The sequence below is a fragment of the Mesoplodon mirus genome, assembly GCF_964341445.2.
Source record: "Mesoplodon mirus genome assembly, chromosome: 3".
Taxonomy (NCBI): domain Eukaryota; kingdom Metazoa; phylum Chordata; class Mammalia; order Artiodactyla; family Ziphiidae; genus Mesoplodon; species Mesoplodon mirus.
Window position 1 is genome coordinate 5759870 of NC_138978.1, and position 27019 is coordinate 5786888.

The window sequence follows — 27019 nt, forward strand, 5'->3', positions numbered from 1 at the left end:
ACCTTTAGCTAGACTCACTAAGAAACAAAGGGATAAAGCTCTGATAAAGAAAACAAGAAGTGAAAGAGGAGAAATACGATACCATAGAAATACAGAGGATTAGAAGAGTATATTGTGAACAGCTACATGCCAACTACCTGGACAACCTAGAAGAAATGGACAAATTCTTAGAATCATACAGCTTTCTAAGACTGAATCATGAAGAAATGGAAAATCTTGGTAGATTGATTACTAGTAAAGAGAATGAAATAGTAATCAAAGACGTCCCAAAAAAAACAGAAGTCAAGGACCAGACAACTTCACAGGTGAATTCTCCCAAACATTCAAAGAAAGTTTAATACCTATGCTTTTCAAAACTCTTCCAAAAAACTGAAGAGGGGGAAACACTTTCCAACTCATTTTACAAGGCCATCATTGCCTGATGCCAAAACCAGACAAGGACAGCACACACAAAAAGAAAATTACAGGCCAATATCTCTGATGAACCTAAATGTAAAAATCCTCAAAAAAGGTTAGCAAATACATTTAAAGGATCATACATCATGATCAAGTGGGATTTATTCCAGGGATGCAAGGATGGTTCAGCATCCACAGATCAGTCAATGTGAAACACTGTGATTAACAGAAAGAAGGATAAAAATCAGATGATCATCTCAAGAGATGCGGAAAAAACATTTGACAAGATTCAATATCTATTTATAATTTTTATAAACTCTCTATAAAATGGGTATAGTAGGAACATACCTCAACATAGTAAGGACCATGTATGACAGACCCACGGCTAACATCATACTCAGTGGTGAAAAGCTGAAAGCTATCCTTCTAAGATCAGGAAGAAGACAAGGATGCCAACTCTCACCACTCTTACTCAACATAGTATTGGAAGTCCTAGGCAGAGCAATTAGGCAAGAAAAAGAAACAGAAGGCATCCAAATTGTAAAAGAAGAAGGAAAACTAACACGATTTGTGGATGATATGATTTTATATATAGAAAACCCTAAAGATTCCACACACACAAAAAAAGCTGCTAGAAATAATAAATGAATATAATAAATTTGCAGGGTACAAAATCAAAGTACAGAAACCTATTGTGGGGCTTCCCTGGTGGTGCAGTGGTTGAGAGTCCGCCTGCCGATGCAGGGGACACGGGTTCGTGCCCCGGTCCAGGAAGATCCCACATGCCGCGGAGCGGCTGGGCCCGTGAGCCATGGCCACTGAGCCTGCGCGTCTGGAGCCTGTGCTCTGCAACGGGAGAGGGCACAGCAGTGAGAGGCCCACGTACCGCAAAAAAAAAAAAAAAAAAAAAGAGAGATTATCACCTCATATCCATTAGAATGGCTGTTATCAAAAGGCAAGAAATAACAAGTATTGGTAAGGATGTGAAGAAAAGAAAACCTTCATACACTGTGGGTGGGAATGTAAATTGGTGTTGCTGCTAAGGAAAACATATGGAGACTCCTCAGGAAATTAATAGAACTGCAGTATGATCCAGCTGTTCCACTTCTGGGTATTTAGCCAAAGAAAATGAAAACACTAATTCAGAAAGACTTTATGCATCCCTGTGTTCATCACAGCATTAGTTACAGTAGTCAAGATATGGAAACAACGTAAGTGCCCATCAGTGGAGGAATGGATAAAGAAGTGATATCTATTAAATATAGTTTAAAAAGTTTAAAATACATCTATGTACAGTACACACAATGGAGTACTATTAAGCCATAAAAAAGAGGAAACCTTGCCATTTGCAACAAGATGAATGGACCTCGAGGGTATTATGCTAGGTGAAATAAAGCAGAGGAGAAAGACAAATACTGTATGATTTCACTCGTGTAGAATATAAAAAACAAACAGACCAAAAAAAATGAAGAAAAACACAAAAGCAAATACTCTGTAGTTACAGAGAACAGAATAGTGGTTACCAGAGGGAAAGGGGGGTGCTAAGGGGGTAAAGGGGGTAAACTGGTAATGGAAACTACATTTTTGGAGATGTGCACGCTGTAGTGTATACAGAAGTAGAAATAACAATGTACGCATGAAACTTATAAATGTCATAAACCAATGCTACCTCAATAAAAAAAATGATTTAAAAGTAAATAAGTTGTAGAATCAGTGTCTTAATTCCTACACAAAAGCCTGCTGGGATTTTGATTGACATCATGTTCAACCTACTGACCAATGTGGGAGGAATTATTATCCTAACAGTATTGAGTCCTCTGATCCACGAGTGTGATCTGTTTCTCTATTTATGTAGGTCTTTAATTTTTCTCAGCAATGTTTTGTAGTTTTCAGTGTACAGGTTACACTTACTTTGCTAAATTTATCACTAAGGATTTCATAATTTTGATGCTATTGTAAATGGCATTTTAAAATTTCAATTTCCAATTGCTTGTTGTTAGCATATAGAAAGCCAATCAAATTTTGTGTTTCAAACTTGTATTCTCAAAACTTGCTATAGTTTTACTTTTTCTTTTCTGATCTGTATACTTTAATTTATTTGCCTTTCCTTTTTGGACTGGCTAGGACCCCCAATACAGTACAGTAAGTCCCCTACATATGAACCTTCAAGTTGCGAATTTTCAAAGGTGGGAACGTGCGTTCCGTCAGCATCAGGCGTGAGTGACATTGTAGCTTGCCCTCCATCTCCTACTGCTGACGGCCCTTCAACTCTACCATCTCCCACCTCCTCTCCCTCCTTCAGTCAGTAGCTCTTCTTTCCTGTTCACTCGATGCCAGCCCCTGGATGCCAACTGTTGTACTGGACTGCTGTAGTTTTCAAGGGACTGTACTGTAAGATTAAAAATGTTTTCTTTATTTTTTGTTTTTTATGCATTATTTGTGTGAAAGGTATTATAAACCTATTACAGCGCAGTACTATATAGCCGATTGTGTTATTTGGGTACCTCGCTAACTTTGTTGGACTTACAAACAAATTGGACTTAGGAACATGCTTTCAGAACGGAACTCGTTCGTATGTAGGGGACTTACTGTATTGAATAGAAGTGGTTAGACAGACATTCTTGCCTTGTTCATCGTCTTAGGGGGAAATCTGTCACAGTTTCAGTAAGTATGATGTTAAATGTAGGTTTTCCTTAAATGGCCTTCAGTAAGATTGAGGAAGTTCCTTTCTGCTGCAGATTTACAGAGATGCTTTCTCTGCATCTATTTTTTAAAATTAATTTATTTATTTATTTATTTATTTTTGGCTGCATTGGGTCTTCGTTGCTGCATGTGGGCGTTCTTTAGTTGTGGCGAGCAGGGGCTACTCTTCGTTGCAGTGCACGGGCTTCTCATTGCGGTGGCTTCTCTTGTTGTGGAGTATGGGCTCTAGGCACGAGGGCTTCAGTAGTTATGGCACGCGGGCTCAGTAGTTGTGGCTTGCGGGCTTTAAAGCTCAGGCTCAGTAGTTGTGGCACACGGGCTTAGTTGCTCTGCGGCATGTGGGATCTTCCCAGATCAGGGCTCGAACCTGTGTCCCCTGCCTTAGCAGGTAGATTCTTAACCCCTGCCACCAGGGAAGCCCTTCTGCCTCTACTGAGATTAACCATATGGTTTTTCTCCCTTGTTCTGTTAATATGGTGAATTACATTAACTAATTTTCAAATATTAAATTAACCTTGTATTTGGTCATGCTATTTTATCCTTTTTATATATTACCGGATTCTATATCCTAATATTTTAAGGATTCTTGCACCTATTATGAGAAATATTGGTCCATTGTCTTCTTTTCTTACGATGTCTTTATCTGGTTTTGGTATCAGGGTAATACTGGCCTAACAAAAGAAATGAGTTGGGCACTGTTCCCTCCTCTTCTGTTTTCTGGAAGAGTTTGTATTGAATTGATACTATATCTTCCTTAGTATCGTTGGTAGAATTCACCAGTGAAGCTATCTGGGCCTGAAGTTTTCTTTATGAAAGGGTTTTTAAAAACAAATTTGATTTTTTTTAATAGACATGGTTAATAGACTCAGGTTATCTATTTCTTCTTGAATGATCTTTGGTAATTTGTATCATTCAAGATGATACAAATCCATTGTCCATTGCATCTAAGTTGTTGAATTTATTGGCATAAAGTTATTTATAATAGTCCCTATCCTTTTAATGTCTTTAGAATTTATACTAATGTCTCCTATTTGCTGATATTATTACTTTTTCCTTATTCTGGCTCTATGTTTACCACTTTTATTAACGTTTCAAGGAATCAACTTTTGATCTCATTGGGTTTATTTGCTATTTTTTTGGTCTTGTATTGATTTCTGCTCTAATCTTTATTATTTCATGTGTTTACTTTGGATTTTATTCACTCTTTTTCTAATTTCTTAAGGTGGAAGCTTAGAGCATTGATTTGAGACCCTTTTTTCCCCTTCTAATATAAACATTTAAGGTTTTATATTGCCCTCTAAGCACAGCTTTAGCTGCATCCCTCAAATTTTTTTATGAGTGTTTTCATTTTCATTCAGTCCAAAATATTTTATAATTTCCCTTATGTTTTCTTCTTTGACCATGTGTTATTAGACATGTATTTATTTCCTAATATTTGGGGATTTTCCAGGTATTTTATTGGTTTCTAACTTAATTGCAGTCAGACAACATTCTTTGTATATTTTTTAATTCACTGAGGCTTGTTTAATAGTCCAGAATTTGGTCTGTCTTGATAAATGTTTCATATGCACTTGGAAAGAATGTGTGTTCTGCAGTTGTTGAGTAGCATCTTCTGTAAATGTAAATTTGGTCAAGTTGGCTGATAATGTTGATTCAGGCTTCTACATCCTAACTGATTTTCTATCTACTTGTTTTCTCAGTTATTAAGATAGGGCTGTTAACATGTCCACCTATAATTGTGAATTTGTCTATTTTTTTCTTGCTGTTCAATCAGTTTTTGCTTCATGTATTTTGAAACTCTTTTATTAGTTGCATACACATTTAAGATTATGTGCTTTTGATGAATTGATTTCTCTATTATGAAATGTACCTTGCTTGATGTCCACTTTGTCTGATACCAGTGTAGCTCCTCCAGCTTTATTTTGATAGTGTTTACATGGCATATTTTTTTCCATCTTTTTACTTTTATCTGTGTCTTTATATTTAAAGTTGATTTCTGGTAACCAGTGTATGGTTGGGTATTGCTTCTTTATGTGACAGTCTCTGACTTTTAATTGGAGTACTTAGGCCATTTACATTTAATATGATTATTGATATGATCAGGTTTAAATTAAATCTTCCATCTTGCTACTTGTTTTATGTTTGTCTCATTTGCCCTTTCTTCCTTTTTTCTCTTCCCCTCCTCCTTTTGGGTTAATTGTGTATTTTTAATGATTCCATTTTCTCTCCATTATTGGCCTCCCAGCTATTCTCTTTTTTTCTCCTTTTTTCCTTTTTTTATTTTTAGTCATTGCTCTAGGATTTACACATGCATCTTTTACTTATCCCAGTTTACCTTCACATATTATACCTATTCTATCACTTTATGTCTAAGAACCTTAAAACAGAGTACTTCCATTTCCCCTCTTTTGTGCCATTTCTGTCATACACTTTACTGCAACATGTATTATAAACCCCACAATAGAAGTTTTACTGTTTTTGCCTTAAACAATTACCTTTTAGTGAGATTTTTCTAATGAGGAAAAATGTCTTTTATGTTTACCCATACCCTTTTTTAAAAAATTAGAGAGGTACTTTGTTTTGTTTTGTTTTAATTGTTCCAAAGTCAATGAGAAGGACCTTGAAGGGTCACATGCAAGATGGGAAAGGAATGATCCATGAGGCTCCATAACAGCCATAATAAAGCGATGGGCCTTGGGATGAATGGCTGGCTTCTCTGTTATAACAGGAGGACGGTGAGGAGAGAATGTAGATATGAGTAAGTTTATGTTTGGTATCAGGATGATGAATTTCCTTCCTAGTGGCTTCCTTTTTCTTTTCTTATAAAATAGGTGAGAGTGAGGGAGGAAATAGAGGAGTAGAAGATAATCCTGCTGGGGATAGACTAGTGTGCTGACCGCAGGACTGTACCAGCCTTACGGGCTTTGTGATGAGCCTCTGGTGGTGATGAATTTCCTGTAGAACCAATGCACCCTGTTATATATGACTTTCTCTATGCCTTTGGCTACTTGGGCTTAGATAAGAACGGAACTGATAAGTGGCTTTATCAGAGTTACATTTTGATAGTTGTGGACAATGAAAGGGAAAAAGAAGTCTCAGGTATTGCAGAGTGCTACTGAATGAATGGTGGGCTTTGGGCTCTAAGCAGAATGGCTGAGGCACTGTTCCCAATTTGTAGTTGGAACAGTTGAACAAGCAAACGAGAAATTGAAGCTGAGAGGTTGGTGGTTTTGGAGACGGAGCTGGAGATGGAGCAGTCGTGGGTGATGAGAACAAACAAGGAATGTCCTTGGGGAGCAGATAGTTCAGGAAGACTGAGAAGGAGATCTTGGGAAGATGGAGGAACTGGAAGGCTGAGGTGACCTGGGATGATGGCTGCGCTGAGTGGTGAAGGACCCTACCAGCTAGTTGCCAAAGTCTTTGAAGAATGAGGGCCAGTTTGGCAAATCAGCCCCTGACAGGAATTTTTAAATTTTTTTGTTGTTGATTTTTGATAGGAAGCAATGGCAGCAGTATAAACTTTGCTACTAGTGATTATTCTTCTGAAATCTTTCAAAATGGGCAGCAATCTCAGAATGTACAGAAGAAAGAAACATTTCCCGACTTAGCTGAAGAGTCCATCTGGAGAATGATAGAACAGACACCTGAGTGCGTTCTGATGACATATCAGGTGCCTGAGAGGTAAGAAAGCATGTTAGAAGACCCACCTTTATATAAGCGTTTTATGGTTTCTTAAGTGTGTTTTTTAATACAAAGTGATTTTTAATGTTTTTATACATATCCTTAGAGAAATGTATTTTCAGATTCATTTATTTGAAGTCAAAAGACAAAGGTTTCTTAAAACAATGGTTGTAGTGGTCGTGACAATATAAATATGTTATGTGTCCTGAGACAAGAAAACAAAGCGAGGCACTGCTTTCCAAGACAGCCCACAGGTACGAGAACTTTTTTTAGAGCCTGGACTTTTTTTCTCTCATTCTAAAAGAAGAGAAGACGTAAAGGAAATCTGTTTCTTCCATATGACTCATTAAAACACTATACAGGTATTTTCCATCAAGAGAAAGAGGCCTAGCTTTACCAATCTGACAAAGAAATGAGTCAGTTGTTCTATTTTTGATGTGTATGTCACATAGTAACAAGAAATATAAAGTATATTACAAAGTAAAAAGAAGTGCTGTTCTTAGGTCACAAGATAAGAACCCTGTGCCTTATTTAGGACTGTGAAGGTTTTGTTTGTTTGTTTGTTTTCAGGGTTAAAGAAATTGTACTGAAAGAAGACCTAGAAAAGCTGGCAAGCATGAGGCGGCGGCAGCCGCAGTTTTCTCACGGACAGAGGGAGGAGCTGGCCACTGTGCATTCCTGGATTCAGAGCCAGACGATCCCTCAGGAAATAGACATCCAGGTAAGCCCAGTAATCACAGCTGTCACGTGTTGCTGTTTTTGTGCCAGGTAGTGCTCTGGGCGCTTAGTGTACAGTCATCCCTCGTTTTCTGCAAGGGACTAGTTCCAGGACCCCCTGGGGTACCAAAATCTGCCGATGCTCAAGTCCCTCATGTAAAATGACGTAATATTTGCTTGTAACCTATGCACGTCCTCCCGTATACCTTAAATCATCTCCAGATTACTTATAATACCTAATACAATGTAAATGCTATTTAAACAGTTGGAAATTCAACGTACATTCTATGTAAATAGTTGCTGGTGCACTGCAAATTTAAGTTTTGCTTTTTGGAACTTTCTGGAATTTTTTTCCCAAAATATTTTCGATCTATGGTTGGTTGAGTCTGTGGATGTGGAACCTGCAGATACAGAGGGCCGACTGTGCATTGCATAATCCCACTGAGAATCTTAATCTTCACAATTGCTTCTGTGGTAGGTGTTATTATCCCTGCTTTACCAGTAACAACAAAGTGAGGTATACAGATACTAAATAATTTGTACACTCAGCCCTCTATATCCACGGTTCAAATTTCAATCTGTAGTTGGTTGGATCCAAGGATGCGGAACCCTCGAGTGCAGAGGGCTGGCTGTACCAAGTCATTTATATAAGGACTTGAGCATCCATAGATTTTTGTATCCTCAGGGGGTTCAGGAACCAAGCCCTCTGCACAAACTAAAGGACGACTGTGTAAGTGCTCACAGGTCTTCAGATTTTGAATACAGGTCTTTTTGGCTCCAAGTGTTTTTTTCTTCCACCAGTTGGAATGTTACGGGGCAGTTAGGAGTAAAGACACCTGCTTTCATATGTGATTGACTGGGGAGGAGAGTATAAGATGTGCCTGTCAAATATGCATGCATGTTTGAAAAGGGTTGAAACTCAAGATGTAAGATTCACACCAGAGGATTTAGGATTTAGGATTTAGGATTCATGCCGAGCAGGAATTTCTGTGGGAAGAGTATATGAAGAATGAGCCCCAAAACAATTTAAGCAAAAGTATTTAAACAATTGCTGTCATCTCCCTTCTAATAATAAGGAATGAAATCTAATGGATAGTCTTAGATGTGAATAAGTGGGAGAATGAGACACAGGTTGTTTGGCCGGCATTTTACTGGTTTAAAAACTTTTCAGGTGACTTCACATCAAATAACCTGCCTGCTCTTGTTCCTTTTTGGAGGGCTGTGTCACTTGCGAAAACGGAGATTCAGCTGGTGATGCTGCAGAATCCTGTGGTCCGGATCCAGCAGAAGCAGCAGTTGAGTGACTCTGAAGATGCACGTGTACTCCCTCTCCAGGCCTGTGGGACAGCTAGACCTCCTTGTGATTCTCTATAAACCCCTAGGTCTTAAATGACCATGAAGTTATCATTGAATATTAAGCTTTTTCCTTCCTGATTTTTAACAGACATCATTTTCCTGAAGCAGACATTGTATATAGACTCTTTTACTTGTCTTTTTCCCCAATGTATTTAAACTGTCAAATAGACTCTTTTTCTAGTTTAGCTGTCCTCTAATGAGATTGGATGACCTCTAAAGAGGTATGTGTACAGTCAAACTTTATTTCAGATGTCACCCCAAATAAATTACAATTAGCAGTATAGCTAGAGGACTTCCCTGGTGGTGCAGTGGTTAAGAATCTGCCTGCCAATGCAGGGGACACGGGCTCAATCCCTGGTCTGGGAAGATCCCACATGCGTGGAGCAACTAAGCCAGTGCACCACAACTACAGAGCCTGTGCTCTAGAGCCCGTGAGCCACAACTACTGAGCCCATGCACCACAACTACTGAAGCCCGCGCACCTAGAGCCCGTGCTCTGCAACAAGAGAAGCCACCGCAATGAGAAGCCCGCGCACCACAATGAAGAGTAGCCCCTGCTCGCCTCAACTAGAGAAGGCCCACGTGCAGCAAGAAGACCCAGTGCAGCCAAAAATAAAATAAATAAAATAAATAAATTTATTTTTAAAAAAAGTATAGCTAGAAAGAGCCCCAAACCTTAGCCTCATTGATTTTGTTCTGTTGTTACATGAATCATTTCCCCCTGTTAGAGACTTCAAGAAATCCCCGCTGTGGGCCATATACCTTTCCTAACAGTGTCCATAAATACAGTGCCCTCACCTGGTCTTTGCACAGTGACACATCCCTCCACAGTTAGGGTCTGACATTCCAGTTTTCTCACAACACAACACAGATCACTTCAGCATTGACCAGTATGAAAATGTGTTGTCCATTGGCGTACCGGAAATTCCTAGCTTGTAGAGTTGAATTTTGACCTTCATTTTTGTAGATGCTTTTCCTTTTGATTTTCTACCTTCCACTGAAATTCTCAAAGTCTTAGTTAAAAATGGATCAGCTTAACAATGAGCTTATTCTTTGCAGGGTTTAAATTAGCTTTTGCATGTGTAATGTTAAAACAAAAGAGCTTCTAGCTCAATCAGCTTCTGACTCATCCCTTTTGAAATTTTTAGATAATAACTGCAAAAAGTTTTTAGAGTTATGTAAGAGTTAATGTTGTTCTTATATGCGTGTGTGTTTAAATGTTATCTTATCAAAACTAACAGTTAACTCTTTCCAACCAATTTACACAAAAGAAGGTCTCTCAATCCCCGCCAGAGGTCTGATTGGCACTGCCTTCTTTTTGTCCTTAAATAGGGGTAAGTGTTGCCCTTAAATAGGGGTAAGGGGCCTACGGGAGGTCCCTAGCCAAGAGGGTTGCAGAATCTGCCACAAATAAGGGCTTCCTGGGCCTGCTGAAGTTGTGTCTTTTAAGAAGTGAGTGAGTTGTTTACATGATAAGTGAGCCCCCTCTTCTTAGAGAAGTGATGATTCCTTCTCAAACTTGGAATGACGTGCAGTTCACACCCATGTAGATCAGAACCAGGAACAGAAGAAAATGAAGGCTGGAATAACCTTTTCTCTTTTAAATAACATGCAACAAACTAACTTACTTTTCTTTTTTTGTTGTTGTGTTTTTTGTTGTTTTTTTTTTGTTTTAGGAAAACACTTCTTCCTTTCAAGTTTTATAGTTTTTTATAAAAGGCATCCTGATCATAATTATGAGAATCAACCTTTCTATCTACAATGCTGCTGGACTCTGATTTTCAAGCCTCGTAGCTTAGATTTACTTTCTAAAGTGGAACAGACGTCTCTCGAATCTGCAGGAGATTGGTTCCAGGACCCCCTCGCAGATGCTAAAATCCATGGATGCTCAAGCCCCTTCTATAACATGGTGGTACAGTCAGCCCTCTGTACCCGCGGATCCACATTCAGGATTCTACACCCCTCCTCGACTCTCCCCACCAGGAATACGGGGGGCCAACTGTGTTTCCTGGAAGGTAAATCTTTCTTCAGGTGTCAGAACCATTTTCAAATGATGCCCATGACATTTCCTGGAATTTTCTCACTTTAAGCTGTTCCATGCCCATATTCCTGTCTTACAAATAGAGAACTCTCCTATTCCACTCCATCTCGATTGTTAAATGATCTCTGAAGCCCTTGTTGTGTTGGTCAAGTTGTGTGGTATTTTTGCCCTTGGTGAAAAATCAAATTTAAAAAAATGAACCAGCCTGGATATTGTCCATCAGTAGAATCGCTGTGACCTTCTGTAGTGATAACCTTTTTAATTTGTTTAAATCAAAAATGACATGGAGCAATCAGAGGACTGTTCTGCATTTGTGAACACGTTTTTTAAACCTGACCTTCTCTAATATAAGCCCTCTTTTCGATTCTTTCTGGACGTTTGTTTTATTGACATTTGCTTATTTCTTTGCCTTACTACACATTTAGGGTCAATTTAAAATTGGTGCTTTTGTAAGCAGATCTATAAAACCATTTGTAGTTTTGATACTTTGATAAGTCGCCGAATTGGCGTATTTAGAGTTTGGACCATGATGCTTCCGCTGCTGAGGATGAGCAGACGAGGTTCAGTGGTGCCGCCCCCCAGGGGGGCTCCCCCCAAAGCTTAAACAGCTGTTCAAGTTTATTAACTTTTTGTATCGATAACTATAGAAATTGGTAATAAAAATGTATACTATAGGCTTCAGTGTTTACATAAATGTTACCAAAAAGCTGTATTTTCTTGGATAAGAGGTCAGGATTGGTACTTCCGGGAAAGATGGCGGAAGAGTAAGACACGGAGATCACCTTCCTGCCCACGGATACACCAGAAATACAGCTACACATGGAACAACTCCTACAGAACACCTACTGAACGCTGGCATAAGACCCCAGACCTCCCAAAAGGCAAGAAACTCCCCACATACCTGGGTAGGGCAAAGCGGAGAGATCCCCACACAGAGGATCGGTGCCGAGCGGCACTCACCAGCCCGAGAGGCTTGTCTGCTCGCCCGCCGGGGCGCGCGGCGCTGGAGGCTGAGGCTCGGGCTTCGGTCAGAGCGCGGAGAGAGGACTGGGGCTGGCGGCGAGAACTCAGCGTGAAGGGGGCTAGTGTGCCACAGCTAGCCGGCAGGGAGTCCGGGAAAACTCTGGAGCTGCCGAAGAGGCAAGAGACTTTTTCTTCCCTCTTGGTTTCCTGGTGCACGAGGAGAGGGGATTAAGAGCGCTGCTTAAAGGGGCTCCACAGACGGGCGCGAGTCGCGACTGAAAGCGCGGAGCCCAGTGACGGGCGTGGGACGCTGGGGCTGCTGCTGCTGCCGCCAAGAAGCCTGTGTGCGAGCGCGGGTCACTGCCCACACCGCCCTTCCGGGAGCCTGTGCAGCCCGCCACTGCCGGGGTCCCGGGATCCAGGGGCGGCTTCCCTGGGAGAACGCACGGTGCGCCTCGGGCTGGTGCAACGTCACGCCGACCTCTGCTGCTGCAGGCTCGCCCCGCACTCCATGCCCCGCCCTCCCGCCCGGCCTGAGTGAGCAAGAGTCCCCGAAGTGGCTGCTCCTTTAATCCTGTCCTGCCTGAGCGAAGAACAGACGCCCTCCGGCGACCAACACGCAGAGGCGGGGCCAAATCCAAAGCTGAGACCCAGGAGCTGTGAGAACAAAGAAGAGAAAGGGAAACCTCTCCCAGCAGCCTCAGAAGCAGCGGATTAAAGCTCCACAATCAACTTGATGTACCCTGCATCTGTGGAATACATGAATAGACAACACATCATCCCAAATTGAGGAGCCCGGAGTCAGTGCTGTGCCTCTGAGGTGGGAGAGCCAACTTCAGGACACTGGTCCACAAGAGACCTCCCAGCTCCACATAATATCAAACGGCAAAAATCTTCCAGAGATCTCCATCTCAACACCAGCACCCAGCTTCACTCAACGACCAGCAAGCTACAGTGCTGGACACCCTATGCCAAACAACTAGCAAGACAGGAACACAACGCCACCCATTACCAGAGAGGTGGCCTAAAATCATAAAAAGTCCGCAGACACCCCAAAACACACCACCAGACGTGGACCTGCTCACCAGAAAGACAAGATCCAGCCTCATCCACCAGAACACAGGCACTAGTCCCCTCCACCAGGAAGCCTACACAACCCACTAAACCAACCTTAGCCACTGGCAACAGACACCAAAAACAACGGGAACTACGAACCGGCAGCCTGCAAAAAGGAGACCCCAAACACAGTAACATAAGCAAAATGAGAAGACAGAAAAACACACAGCAGGAGAAGGAGCAAGATAAAAACCCACCAGACCTAACAAATGAAGAGGTAATAGGCAGTCTACCTGAAAAAGAATTCAGAATAATGATGGTAAAGATGATCCAAGATTCTATTTCCCAGATCCAAAATCTTGGAAATAGAATAGACAAAATGCAAGAAACAGTTAACAAGGACCTAGAAGAACTAAAGATGAATCAAGCATCGATTAAAAACACAATACATGAAATAAAAAATACTCTAGACGGGATCAATAGCAGAATAACTGAGGCAGAAGAACGGATAAGTGAGGTGGAAGATAAAATAGTGGAAATAACTGCTGCAGAGCAAAATAAAGAAAAAAGAATGAAAAGAACAGAGGACAGTCTCAGAGACCTCTGGGACAACATTAAACGCACCAACATTCGAATTATAGGGGTTCCAGAAGAAGAAGAGAAAAAGAAAGGGACTGAGAAAATATTTGAAGAGATTATAGTTGAAAACTTCCCTAATATGGGAAAGGAAATAGTTAATCAAGTCCAGGAGGCACAGAGAGTCCCATACAGAATAAATCCAAGGAGAAATACGCCAAGACACATATTAATCAAACTGTCAAAAATTAAACACAAAGAAATCATATTAAAAGCAGCAAGGCAAAAACAACAAATAACACACAAGGGAATCCCCATCAGGATAACAGCTGATCTCTCAGCAGAAACTCTACAAGCCAGAAGGGAGTGGCAGGACATAATTAAAGTGATGAAAGAGAAAAACCTGCAACCAAGATTACTCTACCCAGCAAGGATCTCATTCAGATTTGATGGAGAAATTAAAACGTTTACAGACAAGCAAAAGCTGAGAGAGTTCAGCACCACCAAACCAGCTTTACAACAAATGCTAAAGGAACTTCTCTAGGCAAGAAACACAACAGAAGGAAAAGACCTACAATAACGAACCCAAAACAATTAAGAAAATGGGAATAGGAACATACATATCAATAATTACCTTAAATGTAAATGGACTAAATGCTCTCACCAAAAGACACAGAGTGGCTGAATGGATACAAAAACAAGACCCAGATATATGCTGTATACAAGAGACCCACTTCAGACCTAGAGACACATACAGACTGAAAGTAAGGGGATGGAAAAAGATATTCCATGCAAACGGAAACCAAAAGAAAGCTGGAGTAGCAATTCTCATATCAGACAAAATAGACTTTAAAATAAAGACTACTAGAAGAGACAAAGAAGGACACTACATAATGATCAAGGGATCGATCCAAGAAGAAGATATAACAATTGTAAATATTTATGCACCAAACATAGGAGCACCTCAATACATAAGGCAAATACTAACAGCCATAAAAGGAGAAATCGACAGTAACACAATTATAGTAGGGGACTTTAACACCCCACTTTCACCAATGGACAGATCATCCAAAATGAAAATAAATAAGGAAACACAAGCTTTAAATGATACATTAAACAAGATGGACTTAATTGATATTTATAGGACATTCCACCCAAAAACAACAGAATACACATTTTTCTCAAGTGCTCATGGAACATTCTCCAGGATAGATCATATCTTGGGTCACAAATCAAGCCTTGGTAAATTTAAGAAAATTGAAATTGTATCAAGTATCTTTTCTGACCACAATGCTATGAGACTAGATATCAATTACAGGAAAAGAGCTGTAAAAAATACAAACACATGGAGGCTAAACAATACACTACTTAATAACGAAGTGATAACTGAAGAAATCAAAGGGGAAATTAAAAAATACCTAGAAACAAATGACAATGGAGACACGACGACCCAAAACCTATGGGATGCAGCAAAAGCAGTTCTAAGAGGGAAGTTTATAGCAATACAATCCCACCTTAAGAAACAGGAAACATCTCGAATAAACAACCTAACCTTGCACCTAAAGCAATTAGAGGAAGAAGAACAAAAACATCCCAAAGTTAGCCGAAGGAAAGAAATCATAAAAATCAGATCAGAAATAAATGAAAAAGAAATGAAGGAAACGATAGCAAAGATCAATAAAACTAAAAGCTGGTTCTTTGAGAAGATAAACAAAATTGATAAACCATTAGCCAGACTCATCAAGAAAAAAAGGGAGAAGACTCAAATCAATAGAATTAGAAATGAAAAAGGAGAAGTAACAACTGACACTGCAGAAATACAAAAGATCATGAGAGATTACTATAAGCAACTCTATGCCCATAAAATGGACAACCTGGAAGAGATGGACAAATTCTTAGAAATGCACAACCTGCCAAGACTGACTCAGGAAGAAATAGAAAATATGAATAGACCAATCACAAGCACTGAAATTGAAACTGTGATTAAAAATCTTCCAACAAACAAAAGCCCAGGACCAGATGGCTTCACAGGCGAATTCTATCAAACATTTAGAGAAGAGCTAACACCCATCCTTCTCAAACTCTTCCAAACAATATCAGAGGAAGGAACACTCCCAAACTCATTCTACGAGGCCACCATCACCTTGATACCAAAACCAGGCAAGGATGTCACAAAGAAAGAAAACTACAGGCCAATATCACTGATGAACATAGATGCAAAAATCCTCAACAAAATACTAGCAAACAGAATCCAACAGCACATTAAAAGGATCATACACCATGATCAAGTGGGGTTTATTCCAGGAATGCAAGGATTCTTCAATATACGGAAATCAATCAATGTGATACACCATATTAACAAGTTGAAGGAGAAAAACCATATGATCATCTCAATAGATGCAGAGAAAGCTTTCGACAAAATTCAACACCCATTTATGATAAAAACCCTGCAGAAAGTAGGCATAGAGGGAACTTTCCTCAACATAATAAAGGCCATATATGACAAACCCACAGCCAACATTGTCCTCAATGGTGAAAAACTGAAACCATTTCCTCTAAGATCAGGAACAAGACAAGGCTGCCCACTCTCACCACTCTTATTCAACATAGTTTTGGAAGTTTTAGCCACAGCAATCAGAGAAGAAAAGGAAATAAAAGGAATCCAAATCGGAAAAGAAGAAGTAAAGCTGTCACTGTTTGCAGATGACATGATACTATACATAGAGAATCCTAAAGATGCTACCAAAAAACTACTAGAGCTAATCAATGAATTTGGTAAAGTAGCAGGATACAAAATTAATGTACAGAAATCTCTGGCATTCCTGTACACTAATGATGAAAAATCTGAAAATGAAATCAAGAAAACACTCCCATTTACCATTGCAACAAAAAGAATAAAATATCTAGGAATAAACCTACCTAAGGAGACAAAAGACCTGTATGCAGAAAATTATAAGACACTGATGAAAGAAATTAAAGATGATACAAATAGATGGAGAGATATACCATGCTCCTGGATTGGAAGAATCAATATTGTGAAAATGACTCTACTACCCAAAGCAATCTACAGATTCAATGCAATCCCTATCAAACTACCACTGGCATTTTTCACAGAACTAGAACAAAAAATTTCAAAATTTGTTTGGAAAAACAAAAGACCCCGAATAGCCAAAGCAATCTTGAGAACGAAAAACGGAGCTGGAGGAATCAGGCTCCCTGACTTCAGACTATACTACAAAGCTACAGTAATCAAGACAGTGTGGTACTGGCATAAAAACAGAAAGATAGATCAGTGGATCAGGATAGAAAGCCCAGAGATAAACCCACGCACATATGGCCAACTTATCTTTGATAAAGGAGGCAGGAATGTACAGTGGAGAAAGGACAGCCTCTTCAATAAGTGGTGCTGGGAAAACTGGACAGGGACATGTAAAAGTTTGAGATTAGATCATTCCCTAACACCATACACAAAAATAAGCTCAAAATGGATTAAAGACTTAAATGTAAGGCCAGAAACTATCAAACTCTTAGAGGAAAACATAGGTAGAACACTCTATGACATAAATCACAGCAAGATCCTTTTGGACCCACCTCCTAGAGAAATGGAAATAAAAACAAAGATAAACAAATGGGACCTAATGAAACTTCAAAGCTTTTGCACAGCAAAGGAAACCATAAACAAGACCAAAAGACAACCCTCAGAATGGGAGAAAATATTTGCAAATGAAGCAACTGACAAAGGATTAATCTCCAAAATTTATAAACAGCTCTTGCAGCTCAATAGCAAAAAAACAAACAACCCAATCCAAAAATGGGCAGAAGACTTAAATAGGCATTTCTCCAAAGAAGATATACAGACTGCCAACAAACACATGAAAGAATGCTCAACATCATTAATCATTAGAGAAATGCAAATCAAAACTACAATGAGATATCATCTCACACCAGTCAGAATGGCCATCATCAAGAAATCTAGAAACAATAAATGCTGGAGAGGGTGTGGAGAAAAGGGAACACTCTTGCACTGCTGGTGGGAATGTGAATTGGTACAGCCACTATGGAGAACGGTATGGAGGTTCCTTAAAAAACTACAAATAGAACTACCATATGACCCAGCAATCCCACTACTGGGCATATACCCTGAGAAAACCATAATTCAAAAAGAGACATGTACCAAAATGTTCATCGCAGCTCTATTCACAATAGCCCGGAGCTGGAAACAACCTAAGTGTCCATCATCGGATGAATGGATAAAGAAGATGTGGCACATATATACAATGGAATATTACTCAGCCATAAAAACAAATGAAACTGAGCTATTTGTAATGAGGTGGATAGACCTAGAGTCTGTCATACAGAGTGAAGTAAGTCAGAAAGAGAAAGACAAATACCGTATGCTAACACATATATACGGAATTTAAAAAAAAAATGTCATGAAGAACCTAGGGGTAAAACGGGAAAAAAGACACAGACCTACTTGAGAATGGACTTGAGGATATGGGGAGGGGGAAGGGTAAGCTGTGACAAAGCGAAAGAGAGGCATGGACATATGTACACTACCAAACATAGGGTAGATAGATAGTGGGAAGCAGCCGCATAGCACAGGGAGATCAGCTCGGTGCTTTGTGACCGCCTGGAGGGGTGGGATGGGGAGGGTGGGAGGGAGGGAGATGCATGAGGGAAGGGATGTGGGAACAGATGTATATGTATGACTGATTCACTTTGTTATAAAGCAGAAACTAATAAAAAGAAAAAAAAAAGAAAAAAAAAAAAAAAAAAAAAAAGAGGTCAGGATTTATGAACAACAGAATGCTGTGGGAATGGAATCGTTTTACAATTAAGTGCAGCTTCATCATAACTCACAAGGTAAATTTAATACAAATGGAAATTTTCTTTTAACTGAGTTTATAATTAACTGTGAATTTACTTGTTTTTAATGGTTATTAATATTTTAATCGGGTATCTTTTTTAAGCAAAAACAATAAATGGTATACATGTAAAACTTGAGAAATTTCTTGCACTGCATCAACAAACCTTTGCCCTGAATGTGTATTTTATATCGTTGAGGAATATTTACTGAGATTGAGAGACACCACAGGGTGCTCACGTTAGGGTCACTCTGAGTCTGCGTCTCTGTCATCTCTGCGTCCCTGTCATCTCTGCGTCCAAGGTCCTGCTCGGTGACAACACAGCATTTAGTCCTCACTTCCGCACTGGGAGGAGCTTATTGGGTTCTGAGCAAATATACATGTTTTTTAATACCAATTTTTTTTTTTTTAATTTTTGGCTGTGTTGAGTCTTTGTTTCTCTAGTTGTGGCGAGCGGGGGCTACCCTTCGTTGCGGTGCACAGGCTTCTCACTGCAGTGGCTTCTCTTGTAGTGGAGTGTGGGCTCTGGGCATGCAGCTTCAGTAGTTGTGGCTCGCGGGCTCTAGAGCACAGGCTCGGTAGTTGTGGCTCACGGGCTCTAGAGCACAGGCTCGGTAGTTGTGGCTTGCGGGCTCTAGAGCACAGGCTCGGTAGTTGTGGCTCGCGGGCTCTAGAGCACAGGCTCAGTAGTTGTGGCTTGCGGGCTCTAGAGCACAGGCTCGGTAGTTGTGGCTCACGGACTCTAGAGCGCAGGCTCAGTAGTTGTGGCTCGTGGGCTCTAGAGTGCAGGCTCAGTAGTTGTGGCTCGCAGGCTCTAGAGCATAGGCTCAGTAGTTGTGGCTCACGGGCTCTAGAGCGCAGGCTCAATAGTTGTGGTACACAGGCTTAGTTGCTCCGCGGCATGTGGGATCTTCCCGGACCAGGGCTCAAACCCATGTCCCCTGCGTTGGCAGGTGGATTCTTAACCACTGCGCCACCAGGGAAGTCCCTTTAATACTAATTTTAATGCCTAATTTACAAAATTTAGTTATCAAGATTACTCTTTCAGATTCTGTAGAGTGAACCTGTGTTTCACAAAGTCTGACTGTGGAACTGGCAGCAACAGAATCTTGGAATTAAAATATGAATCTGGATCCTGAAGCCAACAGGACTTGCTAAATGTTACACCTTTCAAACCACCTGCACTTCCTGTCATAATAAAACGACAGCAACCCAAGAAGGGAAGAGAGCTCAGCGTTGATGGGATGTGCACTCCTCCCGCAGGTACTGCTCTGGTGCTTCCCATGAATTATCTCATTTAATACAACCACGAAATAAGCAGCGTCACTGCCCTCATTTTACAGAGAAGGATACGGGGGCGGAGAGAGCCGGATGACCTGGCCGGGGGCTCAGAGCTGGGTGGGAGCAATGACTTGACGCCAGAGCCCCGGCTGTAAGAGCAGCTGCCTAGTATCACAAAACGGGAGGGATTTGGGATCCTACGGCGATGGAATCCACCCTAAGCTCTTGCTGGTGTCATAAACATACCGGCACTTGTGGGGCCAGAGTCCTGTGTTAGGGAACTGGATTCAGTTGAATTTCAGCAGCGAGCGATGCCACAGCATCCTCACAGCCACATGTCAGCATGTTCCCGAGATGACACATCCATCCTTCAAGCTGGAAACAACTTGCCTACAGATTTGTTCTTGATGTCTTAGACAAGGAAAGGGAAGATTTATCAGACCTGTGCTCTAAAGAGATTTTGGGTGGTTGTTGACAAGATCAATACCGATTATGTGGCTGTTTGGTGCAGACCTGACCTTTCATTCCTTCTGAGTTGGGGGTGTGATTGGTGACAGGGCCGAGAAGGGGAGCCTGGGTTTCCCATGAGAAGGGCTCTCCCGCGGGCATAGGCCGTGCTGGGAGCTGCGTGGAGCTCGCGGGTCTCAGCTCCATGCTCTATACATAGATAAGCTACGATGGTATAGATGTATTAAGAGGATAAGTTAGTATGTGCACACACGCACATGGTTTTTAAAAATTAACAAACCAGGCTATATCTTCCATTCCACAATCTTAAATCCCACCTCAAGTTTCTTCTCTAAGAAACAGATTATGAAGGTATTTTTCTAGTACTGTGCTCCTTGAGCTCACAGAAACTGACATCAAACAAGCTTCAGTGTTAAGAGATTAAAGTTTTCAAGTGTTCAGTACTTAGGTTAACTAAGGGAGAGGGGATCGGAGTGTGTGGACGCCCTCCTTCAAAAACAAAGGAGAATTCAGACTGTTCCCAGCCCTCATCTTTAGGCATCCTTCACTTTGGACGCTTTTCCAAGCTAAGATACTGATCTTTTGTTTTTTAAGTAATAACTCACGTTGTTATTTTTAAGGGTTGAGAGGACATCACTACTAAGATAATGTAAGTTAAATGATTTGTAGTTTTACTATTTTAACTAAAATTTTCTTTTATGATTTTTTCTTCTTAGTATTTGCTTCTGTTCACTTATTTGTTTACTTTTAAACTTTTAGATAATTCTTTAAAGATAAATTGATGGATAGATTTTCAGGATATGTTTATAAGTAAAATAACCACTCATGATATTTGCAAAACATAGAGGATTTATTTTCCAAATAATAATGAACAGGGTATAGCTTGCCTAGTTTTTCATCTATACTGCTTTCAAATCAAGCGTTTTTATTTTACTTTTTCTGAGATGGTTGGTTTTGAGTTGACTAGTAGATGTTCATGTCACTTCAGACGCAGTATTTCCAGAAGCATTCAGAGGGAGTTCCTCGTTTCTTGTTTGGTTTCCTGATTTTGGCTAAAAGGTGACTCAAGAAAATGTTGGGATCTTGTCCTGAGAAAGCCTGAAATTAAAACAATCCAAATAAAAAAACAGGTTATCAATGAATTGAGTCCTACACACACAAATACGAACCTTAGTTCCAATGTAGGAACTTTAAAAAGTGTTTTCTTGCTGTTTTATGGGATAGAATTGTGGTGAGCGCCCAGCGTGTAGGCTCTGGAAGGTCTCCTTGTGCCCTACCTGTGGTCCATCCAGTCTGTTTAGCCCTGTGATTGCCGTGAACTTGCCTAAACCCTCATTGACCTATTTCTATTTAAATCTGTCAGTAACATGTTCTGTCCATTTACTGTCTTCTCTGTAAAGTAGGCCTTTTATTTGCCTTGAAATTAACTTCTTTAAGCATGGACCCTTACATTTTTTTTTCTGGGATTTCATGAGCAAATCCTAATCACCTTTATGATTTTAGAGTCTTTCATCATAACCCTTCTATTCGGAACAATATAAACATCTGAATGATAACGTTTAACGTAGAAGCCATCCCCATCCCCTCTGGATGGTTTACCTGCCCTGGGGCCTCAGGTGGTGTATGCCATCTTCAGAATTGAGGGATTCCAGAGTATATTTTTATAAGGATAGTAATGGGTGCTACACCAAGAAAAGGTGTCTCCAGTCAAAATATTTGGGAAATGCTTGGTTAAAATTAAATACGCTTATCTCATTTCCTGGAGGCTTTAACATGCTAATAATGTACATAAAGAATTACCAGGACAGGGAGAGGGGCCAGAACCCAGGGCGTCACTGTAGGCTGGCTCGTGGGACTGGTATACCTGGAAAACCCCTTAGGAGACACTAATTTAGAGTTTGAGGGGTTGATAATGATCAAATACAGATTTTTCTTTTAGTGTTTAAGGTCCTCCATTAACTGTGCACCATTTCTAACCATTTAATATTATCATTCATCAATCCCAATCACAGTCTGCTGCACCCAAAATGATTTCCTTCATACTCTGCTCTATCACACATATGACACCTCAGGGTTTTGACCATGTCTTTCTTCTATTTAGACATCATATGGCAGTGCTTGTCATACTTTATTTAATGTACATAAGAATCACCTGGGGAATCTTGGTAAGATGCAGATTTTGATTCGGTAGGTGCTGGGGGGTGGGGTCTAAGAGTCTGCATTTCTCACAAGCTTCCACATGATACTAATACTGCTGGTCCTCGGACCACGTGAAGATGATCAATGACACAGCACAAGTGGGTGACAAACTTGAGGGCAGGGGCCTTATCTATTTTTTATTCTCTTAAACTCGTTACAATAATTTATCCAAAATGGGCACTGGATAAGTTCTTGTTGATCCACATTTATATGGATCAAAATTTGGAACATGCTTTGAAGTAATACTGACTGACCAGTTATTTTAAGGTGTGATTTCTACCAAAAATGCTCGACTGGTTCATGAATTGAGGCTCCTCTAAAGTCAAGGAATAGCATGCTCACTTTTGTAACGTAATTCTCATGATGGAGCTACTTACCTTTCTCAAACTTCCTCTTGGGTAAAAAATGTTGGTACCAAGATCTGGAAAACAGTATTTTGAAACCACTCATCATCAGATCTATTATTTCCATTTTACACTTGTCTTATTTAAAACACACAAAATAGAATATTCCTAAATCATGTCTAGTTTCTGATTTTCCTTTTTTTCACACCACAGTGATATTTACTTGAAGGAAGATAGGCAGGCACCTGGTTCTTTCTCGCTTCCGGAATTCGCAAAGGGCACTGCATTTTCCTGAGTTAGCAGTTCAGTAGTTTATCAAAAATATTTTATAACAAGTGAAATTCTTTCTACTAAACAAGGTCTATTAAAATACTCCATTTTGTTTCCAGAATGTCCTGAGCATTTCTATCAGTGCCGGGAGGAATACAGTGACAGAGAAAATAGTAAAAGCTGCCATTTCATGGATTACTTTGTGTGCCACTGTGCTGAACATTTTACTTGCATTTTCTCATTGACTGAACTTCACAGTAACCCCATGAGATGGGCATTTTTATCATTCCCTTTACTGGTTTAAGAAACTGAGGTACAGATAGATTAATTTGCTTAAGACTTGAGTAAGTGGGAAACCAGGATTGTAAATTTCACTTATTGAAAACTGGGATAATGCCCTCCTTCCCCCCAGAATAAAAGTCCATACAGAGAACAGATATACTGAGGGACCAAGTAGAGCAGGATGCTTGGAAGGAGTTGCTGAGAAAAAGAAAACAGAAGATGTCAGAGGAAGTCTTTATGCCCAGAGGGGAGAGTGTTGGGTAACTAACTCATTTTATATAGCTGATCTTTATATTCCAAAATAGGATTTTATCTCATCTAATTGATGAGCACAGGGAGTAAATTCAGTGGCAAAAAAAATCAGACAGGCTAGGGGCTTCCCTGGTGGTGCAGTGGTTGAGAGTCCGCCTGCCGATGCAGGGGACACGGGTTCGTGCCCCGGTCCGGGAAGATCCCACATGCCGCGGAGTGGCTGGGCCCGTGAGCCGTGGCCGCTGAGCCTGTGCTCCGCAACGGGAGAGGCCACAACAGTGAGAGGCCCGCGACCGCCAAAAAAAAAAAAATCAAATCAAATCAGATAGGCTGTAAACACAAGAATCATTTTACCTGCTTTCCTAAGACCATCTCCTATCTCTGCACCTGACATCTCTGGCAGCATCTGCAGAAGGGAATCTCTTTCCAGCTCATCCAAAGTTGATCTGACATCTTCAGGTGCTACACAGAGTAGAAATAGATATTAGCAACTCAGCTGCTTCTTCAATCAGTTCTGTTCCTCATTGTCTTTTGGGGGGTACCAGGGACAAGGAGATAATACCAGAAAACCTTCAAATACTAAGTTCCGGTTTTGTCGTCAGTAGTATTTTAACCGAGAAGTGGAAATGCTACAGTCCAGTTCACAAGCCAGCAGAACAGGAAATCAAGCGCGTGACTCTCATTCTGATTCCTCCTGCCTGTGTGACCTTGCCAGGCTGCTCACTGCCTTGAATAAGAGGGCAGGGCTGAGCTACAGGGACAGTGAAAAAGCACTTCCACTTACAAAGTGATTCTTCCTCATTTCTATTTACCTACTGCTGCCTTTTGCCTTTTGCTTTTAGACATATGGGTGGTGAAATTGGAGTGAGAGGAAAAATAAAGGAGTGGTTTTCTAAAAGACAGTATTGTTAAGGTTTTTCCTGTAAAGCAAATAGGATGGCATCACCTCTTATCTGCCTGGCCTCCAAGACACATTGTCAGGAAAGAGCTTTAAAATACTCTTTAAAGAAGCTTATAGCAACATTTTCAGGGTGAAATTTGGTCAGCTTAGTGGCATAGAAGATGCATGGTAAGTGTGTGCAAGGTGTGTGGGAAGTGAGTGTGAGGTCTGGTGAGCAGACTCTGGACCCTGGCAGAGCAGTCTTGGCCAGGTGCTGCAGTGGGGAGATCAGAGCTTCTGGGGAGTCCTGTACTATCCACTTGCTTCACTAAGGCTTCCAAATCCTCAGCTACAACCTTGAATGGAAAACAAAGAGCAAGCCATTGTGAAGGCTTCTGGGCACATTCACAGTACTTCTGAAGAATATTAATGAGAAATCTATAAAATTTGGCCACACATAAATGTTTATGTCATGAAGGATCATTTATGGAGAAACAAGTGGGAAAAAATTTCAGGCAAAAACTCTAATGTAAGCTGCCACCTGTTAAGAATTTAAGTGAGATGCTACACTCATCTAAGTTTGGAAAAATCATAATCATGATATGTAAGTTTTTGAGGATGACAATAATATCTGAATGTTCATTCTTGGTTTCATCTTATGCTTTTCACTGTACTTTTTTTTAAATAGCAGAGATTCAATAAAGTTAATGCCTGATTTAGCCATTAAGATGACTGCCACTTATGAGTTCAGTGACTGTGGAAGTTGACTGATAGTGCATGAATTAGAGCTTGACAATTATCAGGAAGCTGCTTGAGAGAAACTTTAGAGAGTAGAAATTATAAAATCAATGGCTTAGAAGAGATTTTTCCCTTTATTAAAAAAATGTCTGAAGTATCCACAATTAAAGACAAGTTAAAATGTTTATGAACCTAATACCCAAGCACCAAACTTTTCATTTCTTAAACTAAATTAAGAGTTAACAGCACAATAAGTATCTGCTTGACTGATACACTTTAAGAGAATTCAACTTAGAATTGAAATGAATGAAACATCAATCAGAAGGAAAACATAAATGTACTTGGAAATCTGTGTCATCCCTAGCCCCAGCTAGTCACTTCTTTATTTTTTAATAAACATTTTTGTTTCATATAACACATGTCAGATGATTACTTTTTAGCTTAAAATAAGATACAATAAAAATATTTTAACCTATAATTGGAACAACCAATTCTGTATTCATCCAGTTCATTTAAAATAGAAACGAAAAGCAATGATGTTTTAAATTTAGTGCCATTTTCAAAATTGAAAAAAAAAGAAAAAAGCTGATCAAAATAACTTAGAAATATAGAAGTGGCATTAAATAAGCAATGTTACCCTTCTACTTTTACATTTTAGAAAGGAAAAAAAAAAAAACCTGTATCCATTACTGACTCTGAGATGTGTTGTAAGGACCCTCAGCATTCTTTTCATAGCTGGGACTATTAATTTCACAAGACTCCTTTAAGAAAGAATTTTCACCCTTATCTCTAACATTGCATTTAAGACCCTTGAAGACTCTTTCAAGACTGACATAAGGGAAAGAAATCATTTTACCTGAGAGCTGCAGGGGTTCTTCCCTGGAGTCAAGGACAGGAAGAGACCAGAGAGGATTTAAGCATCCTATGAAAAGCAAACAGCAGGAGACCAGCTTATACATGATTGGCAGGAGACAGAATTCTTCCTTCTCAGCTTCTGTTTGTCAGAACTTTAAACTTACTTCTTCTCAGGGATATAGCTCAGTGGTAGAGCATTTGACTGCAACTTGTTCCTTCTCATTCTGTGATCAGCGATTATATATATTATCCTATGACCTCACATCATCCCCTACAAAAAAAAATAAATAAATTTATTGGCTATGAAGGCTGAAAGACAATCACTTTGCATTGATGTAATTTTTCAAAGTAGCAACTCATAGACAATAAATTTACTGTCTTGTTGCCTAGTGTACAAAATAGGTATTAAATAAAGAACAGTTACGTTTATAAATCTGGCAAAAGGAGTAACTGAGAGCAATAAATCATGAGTTAAAGAAAGGATAAGACATGAGTTGAAGTGGCCAAGGCAGAGACATGGATTTATGAGTCCTACCCAGCAGAAGTACTGTGGAGCATGGCAAGAAATGTGTTGCTTTCCTTTTTTTAACCTTTTGTGAATGAATAGATGAATTGTCATATTGTTTTTGGGGCTGCCATGCCTGAAGAATGACAACGTGTGGAATGAAACTCAAAACCAGCTATTTATTTTTAAAAAGTGAAGATAAGTTAAATGCATAGCAAACAGGCTCAAGGCAAGTTGTGTCCATACACTAGGCCTCATGTAAAACTACGAGTATAAGAGTCTTCAGAGAAGGGAAGTAACTTTCCTTAAAGTTGGATATCACTTATTAAGGAGGATGAAGAACAAGCCTGAAAATCTGGCCAATACGTATTTCCAGAATTTCACTGCTCTTCCGCACCTCCACTCTGCCCGGCGGCTCCCAGCCTGGATCGTCGCGGTAGCCTCCTTGAAGACATCCTCAAGGCTGCATTCTGCCCACCAGTCTCATCTCAGAACAGCACAGTGATGCTATTAGCATGTTAAGTTAGGTCACGTCGGCTCTTGGCTCAAAACCCTGTACTGGACCTGAACATAAAAGGTAAAACTAGG

General features: G+C 40.1%; 2 protein-coding genes across 7 annotated transcripts in view; one reads left to right on the forward strand and one right to left on the reverse strand.

Annotated features, from left to right (window-relative positions):
* Positions 1-18463, forward strand: part of PER3 (period circadian regulator 3) — a 71175-nt gene extending 52712 nt beyond the window's left edge. For all 6 annotated transcript variants that reach the window (XM_082612524.1, XM_082612526.1, XM_082612529.1 and 3 more), the window contains 4 exons: positions 6597-6780; positions 7351-7501; positions 8715-11622; positions 18277-18463. In XM_082612524.1, coding sequence (XP_082468650.1) covers positions 6597-6780; positions 7351-7501; positions 8715-8801 — 422 coding nt within the window. In that variant the 3' untranslated portion in view covers positions 8802-11622; positions 18277-18463. The remainder of the gene's footprint in view (positions 1-6596; positions 6781-7350; positions 7502-8714; positions 11623-18276) is intronic.
* Positions 18464-21027: 2564 nt separating this feature from the next.
* On the reverse strand, positions 21028-26030 carry UTS2 (urotensin 2; the record flags this gene model as incomplete). The annotated part of the gene is made up of 4 exons (XM_082612090.1): positions 21028-21204; positions 22683-22726; positions 23808-23915; positions 25928-26030. The coding sequence occupies 4 exons, from the start codon at positions 26028-26030 to the stop codon at positions 21091-21093; spliced, it is 369 nt and encodes a 122-aa protein (XP_082468216.1). The 3' UTR covers positions 21028-21090.
* Positions 26031-27019: the final 989 nt, after the last annotated feature.